Source organism: Thamnophis sirtalis, unplaced genomic scaffold (assembly GCF_051295495.1).
Source record: "Thamnophis sirtalis isolate CommonGarterSnake01/CBP01778 unplaced genomic scaffold, rThaSir2_p1.2 scaffold_1, whole genome shotgun sequence".
Taxonomy (NCBI): Eukaryota; Metazoa; Chordata; class Lepidosauria; order Squamata; family Natricidae; genus Thamnophis; species Thamnophis sirtalis.
In genome coordinates, this window is record NW_028261381.1 from 55355902 (window position 1) to 55361901 (window position 6000).

Here is a 6000-nt window from a genome sequence, read left to right on the forward strand (position 1 = left end):
TTCATTTTTCTTTTTTTTTTCAACCATCATTGAGACTTCGGCAGATAAGAACCCCTCCTTTACTTCTTAAAAAATCCCTTGGATAGTAATAATCCCCAGTTCATTATCTTATACTTCAAGTGTGTGCCAACATGGCTTCCTTCCACATACAGTTCAAACCTTACCCCATTACCTACCTAATAAAGTGGGAAAGGAAATAATTGCCACAGTCACTGTGATATCTAGCGAACATATCTCCCCTCTCAACATGTATGGTTGTGCGACTGTTGTTTACTTTTACTATTTGTATTTTGTCTTTTTATGTTCCCCTTTTTCCCCCTTGAGTTGTTCGCCGCCCTGAGTCCTCCCGGAGAAGGGCGGCATACAAATAATAAAATACAAATACAAATACAAACATAGCTCTCTCAATATGCTGGGGCTAGCTGTCCTGAGGCTTCTTGCATCAAGTCAGATTGAAAGTTGCACATCGTCCTGAGGCTGAGCCATTTAATTTATGATGCCTTGTGGAACTGGCTGTCTTTTCCAAAGGACACTTTTGCTTTTCTCCATCCCTCAGTGTCTCTGACAGCTTACATCTTTTCTGTTTGCTAGAGCTTAATGCTTAAAATATTAATCTTTGTCCCCCCATTTACCTTCTTTCCACTCTAGTTCCCAGATGATGTAAATAACAGCAGCTCACCAAAACAAAAACAAAAAACCATACACACAGGAGAGAGAAATTCTTGGTTTTGGGGCAGAGGGAACCATAAGAGCAATATGGTCTCTTTTAATGGTTGATGTTAAATTCTAAAGTGAAAAGTAAAGTTGCAAAGAAAAATTAATAATAACCTGGTAGACTTTAGTTGGGTCAACACATTCTGTTTAAAAGAGATAGCTGAAGATCTCAAGTATTTTTGTCATGATATCATTTCATGCCAATAAACAATTTCATTATTCTTTTTTTAAAAAATAAAGCAGATAATAGGAAGGGATAGTCTTATTTCAGGTAAAAGAATACATTTGTCGAGAGGAAATTAGTAGAATTCCAAGAGAGGCTATTAGAGCATAACACACAATGTTTTCTGATCATGGTTTATAGTTGCCCTTTCACCTGGCCTTGTGTATATAATCCAAGTAGGAATGTCTAGGAAATATAACTGGGTAGTATGAAAGCAGATCCCCTATTGAATTTAAATTCAATGAATATGATCAATACCCCTGCATGTAATGTTTGCTCCTTCTGTAACATTAAAAACTACATTTTAACAGCGATTTTACAAGGACCTCTAATTGTATCTAGACATTAGAGATTTTCTCGCCACCTTTGGTCATCATACATTACTAGTAATACCAGTACTAGTACTGGTATTTAAAAATATTGGTACTAGTACTGATATTTAATATATTTTGGGGCTATGGTTGCAAAAATATAGTATCCTGATTGAGAAAAAGCAATTATTTGGCATTGATCTATCTACATGTTAATCTTGGATTCTATAAACACATAAATCAGCATGTCTATACTTATGTCTGTGTCTTTCTCAAGAAACACATTGAGAAATTGGAGTTTCAAAACCATGTCCTAGAAGCAAGCACTGAATAAGCTGAGGTTTGTTAGCTTGGAAAATAAAAGCTTAAGAATAGATAATGATAGTGATTTTCAAATCATTCTCTATTGCTTTAGAGAGCAAGTTTAACCCGGAGGAATATAAATGGCAGGGAAGCAGATTGTAGCTAAGCATAAAAAGAAATTTCCTTGCATTATGAGATGTTTGATAGTTGGAACAAACTGCCTTGGAAGAGGCTGAATCCTAAAGGCATGTAAGTAGAGGCTGGACAGAGAATCTATCTATCAGAGAAGCTATAATTGTATCCCGAGTTACAGAACCATAGGCTACTATTTTGGCATGAACTGAATCCCCACATGGAGTTTATTTGTTTAAAAAAAATGCCCCCAAATGCTGTGTTACATACAGGATTCTTCTTCTTTGCAGGTTTTCCATGGCAATGGCAATGCTGACAGTGTGGTCCAGCACAAATTCCTTCACTCTGTTAAAGCTCGCTTTGTACGCTTTGTGCCTGTGACATGGAGCCCGAGTGGAAATATTGGTCTGCGGGTTGAAGCCTTTGGATGCTCGTACAGTAAGTATTGAAATGTATCCTAGCATATACCAGAAGCATCATCTTCTTTCTTCTGAAGGTTCAGAAACAATTTTGTACATTCAAGTTATCAGGAAAATACTAATGTGCAAGTTTACAGAGCACATCCCAAGCTGATTAGTTGGTCCCACCAGTGGTGGGTTTCTACCATTTCGGACCGGGTCAGTAGTGGTTTGGCGGCCTGTGTCACTGGAACCAACAATGACCTAGGCCTGCCATGCCCCCAAACTGGGTCTCCATAGGCACCACCATCTTGCTTTTTGCTTCTGTGTATGTGCAGAACAATTTTTATTGTACTGCACATGCACACGGGGCACAGCCATGAGGAAACCAGCAGTAGTAACTGCCGGAATCTACCCCTGGGTCCCACCTCTGATTTTTAGCTTCTGTAGCAAATTTTGCTTCTGTAGCACAATCCCTCCCCTCACTGTCATATCTGTATATACTTTTCCTCCAGCATTTGTCTGGCTAATTTTCACTTTTTCCTATATGCGTTTGAAGAAAGTACTATTACCTAGAATGTCACCAATAGCTTTTTTTAGAAGTAAATATTTTTAAAGATTATTTTCTTTCACTACGGATAAAAAAAGCTATATCAAACAGGTAGTCCTTGACTCACGACACAATTGAGCCCAAAACTTCTGTTGTTAAGTGAAATATTTGTTATGTAAATTTTGTCCGATTTTACAACCGTTCTTGCCACAGTTGTGAAGCACTGCAGTTGTTAAATTAGTAACATGGTGATTACAGGAATCTGGCTTCCCCACTGTCCTTGCATGTTGGAAGTTTGCAAAAGGGGATCACATGACCCCAGGACACTGCAATGGTCATAAATATGAGTCAGTTGCCAAGTATCTGAATTTTGATCGCACGAGCATGAGAACACTGCAATGGCTGTTGAATAACAGTCAAAAGTTACTTTAAGAGTGCCGCTGTAACTTCTTACAGTCAAAGTTGTAAGTCAAGGACTACCTGTACTTACAAAATCTGCCACAATTTGGTTTAAGTAGAAGCATAGATACCAATTTGCATTATGCCCAAAAATTATCTTCAGTCATATTGAAGAGAGACATCAATGGAAAATAGATTGGATTTGGAGCTCCTGTGATTTTCTGAACCACTCTGAGTCCAAAGTTCATCCCTTTTATGGAGCTTTAGTAACTAACCAATATAAAGATTAGGTGGAACAGTTCATAAATTCTAGAATAACCATCATCAAATGTGCCAGTTTTCCATTGTTCCCCATGTAAGGAGAATTACATGGAGTTGCACTAAAAGGTGCAATATGTTCTGAATGATTAAATAGTTACAGCTCTCTATTATGGCAGTGCGGTTCTCTACCTAGGTGAAATATTTCTATTCAACATTTCTGGACCTGAAATTCTTGTCTGTCACACTTAACATTTTTGGAGTGCCTGCTGCCATTTGTGGGCATTTCAACCTCTAGTGCATTAGCCCAAAACAAAAAGTGATGAGCTGGTCATGGGAATAAAATGAAAACCTGATTGTGAATTAATTAGAAGTGTTGTTGGATGACTGCCAAGAAGTAACCATTTGTTTAGGATCAAAGCCAGAAAAAGAGGCCTAGGAGTTAAGTGTCTCATTAGCACACACAAGGTAAAATCACAACCACAGGTTTCATTGGGTACACCTCTCTAACTCATACCAGGTTTTTTTTAAGTGCTATATAATTAGCTGGGAAATAAATTTCCAGGTACAATGTTTCTACAAAAAAAAAATGGAAACAGTGCAATTTTAGGGAGTTTTCAAAATGCTTATTATAGGGGACATAATGAAGTATTATGTGCAAAAACCTATTTCTCTTCAACTTTAGGATTTATTTATTTATTTAAGGATAGAAGAGAATAGAAGAGAATAGAATAACAGAGTTGTAAGGGACCTTGGAGGTCCTCCAGTCCAACCCCCTGCCCAGGCAGGAAACCCTACACCACTTCAGACAAATGGTTATCCAACATCTTCTTAAATGCTTCCAGTGTTGGAGCATTTACAACTTCTGGAGGTTAGTTGTTTCCCTGATTAATTGTTCTGTCAGGAAATTTATCCTTAGTTTAAGTTGCTTCACTCCTTGATTACTTTCCACTCATTGCTTTGGAAAATAGCTTGACAATAGCTTTGTGGCAGTCCCTGAGATATTGGAACACTCATGTCTCCCCTAGACCTTCTTTTCATTAAACTATACGTACTCAGTTCCTGCGTTCTTCATATGTTTTAGCCTTCAGTCCCCTCAGCATCTTTGTTGCTCTTCTCTGTACTCTTTCTAGAGTTTCAACATCTTTTTTTACATCTTGGTGGCCAAAACTAAATAAATAATTTATTTATTTGTAAAATTTATTAGCTGCCCATTTTACCATAACTCTGGGTGGCTTACAATATAAATCACTTATTTACTTAGACCTACATATGAATTATTCCTTATACATAAGTCTCTGATCATTGTTCTCATACTGCCTGAAATACCTATAGCGTAGGCAGAATTCACTGGATTCAGATACTTTCAAAGTATTTTAATGCAAGTCACTGATTTCAGCAACAGACATTCAGGCCAGATTCATATAATACAGTATCATAGTGTTCAATTTTGGCTTGATGAGTTGTGTAACTCTAGATACTGTAACATGTGAACAAAGGATAGTTTAATGGCTTAGGTCCCCAATCTTTCCAGCTCTGTGAACTGGCAGCAGTGGGCAAGTATGTGACACTGCAGTTGTGTGAAATCATCCCCCCCACTTCTTGCTGCCGCTGCGTGTTTGCAGAATGGGAAAAATTGGGGACAGATGTATTAGAGGTGGTCAATTTGGAAGCCTCTCTGATTATGCTGAAGAAGCTGCCCATCCAGCAAGCACTTGTCAGTATCTGAAGGTTAATGAAAACCACTTCTAATAGCGCTGGCCCAAAAAGTTCAAGTCCACCAAAACTGTTTCAGTGAATAGTCTCTTTGCTTCGGTAATGTAAGTCTTATTGATTCCATGACCTATGTTGTTTTATCCAAGCAGATCCACATTTAATGCTACCAAATTCCCTTATGCTGTGCTCTCCACCTGCCTATCTTTTTGGTTATCATATTGATGTATTCTCAGTGTCTTCTTTTTCACACTTTATTTTATTGTTCTATTATTTTACTTATGTTCTATTTACCTTCCTTTCATTTTCTTCCTTTTTATTACTGTAAGTCACCTAGAGTATCCCCACGGTGAGCTAAGTGGCAAATAAATTTAACAAATAAAATAAAATAAATAAATAAGTAATGGAGTAAAAAGCTACATGCCTCTCAGTTTGTTTATTATGACAAAATATTCAGACATAGGGTTAGAGGTTATTCTCCATGTGAGCATAGATGCACAATCCCCACCCAGTACCATCAATTTTTATAGAACAATCTCCCAATTTTAAAACTAAAAGTGGGGGGAAGCTTGGTCAGTAAAATTATACATAATAAAAATGCATAAAGCACTTATTACCTGGCTCTGTATAGCAATCTGGGTATGATGACAAGACGAACAACCAGAGTTATATCGGATGACATCTGCAGATGAATGGAAAGTTGATTGTTCAGGATGCCAGGAAGGAAAACATTTTATTTTATATTTCAAAAAGATCTTGTTAGCATATCACCAGCAAATTCTGCTGACCAAGGTGTGTGTGTGTGTGTGTGTGTGTGTGTGTGTGTGTGTGTGTGTGTGTGTATGTATGTATGTATGTATGTATGTATGTATGTATGTATGTATTCTGTTTAAATAGAATGAGATTTATAGCCACACTTCAAATGCTGATTGTACTCTCCTAATAAGTAATGGTCTAAAAAGGCTCGGTTCAGTCCAGCATAAATTCTGCAAACTGGCT

General features: G+C 37.4%; 1 protein-coding gene across 1 annotated transcript in view; it reads left to right on the top strand.

Moving 5' to 3' along the window:
- The window catches only part of CNTNAP5 (contactin associated protein family member 5), a 582534-nt gene that overhangs the window by 234862 nt on the left and 341672 nt on the right, over nt 1-6000 (top strand). Inside the window, exon 4 of the mRNA XM_087712206.1 lies at nt 1974-2121. Within this exon, the coding sequence (XP_087568332.1) occupies nt 1974-2121 (148 nt within the window). The remainder of the gene's footprint in view (nt 1-1973; nt 2122-6000) is intronic.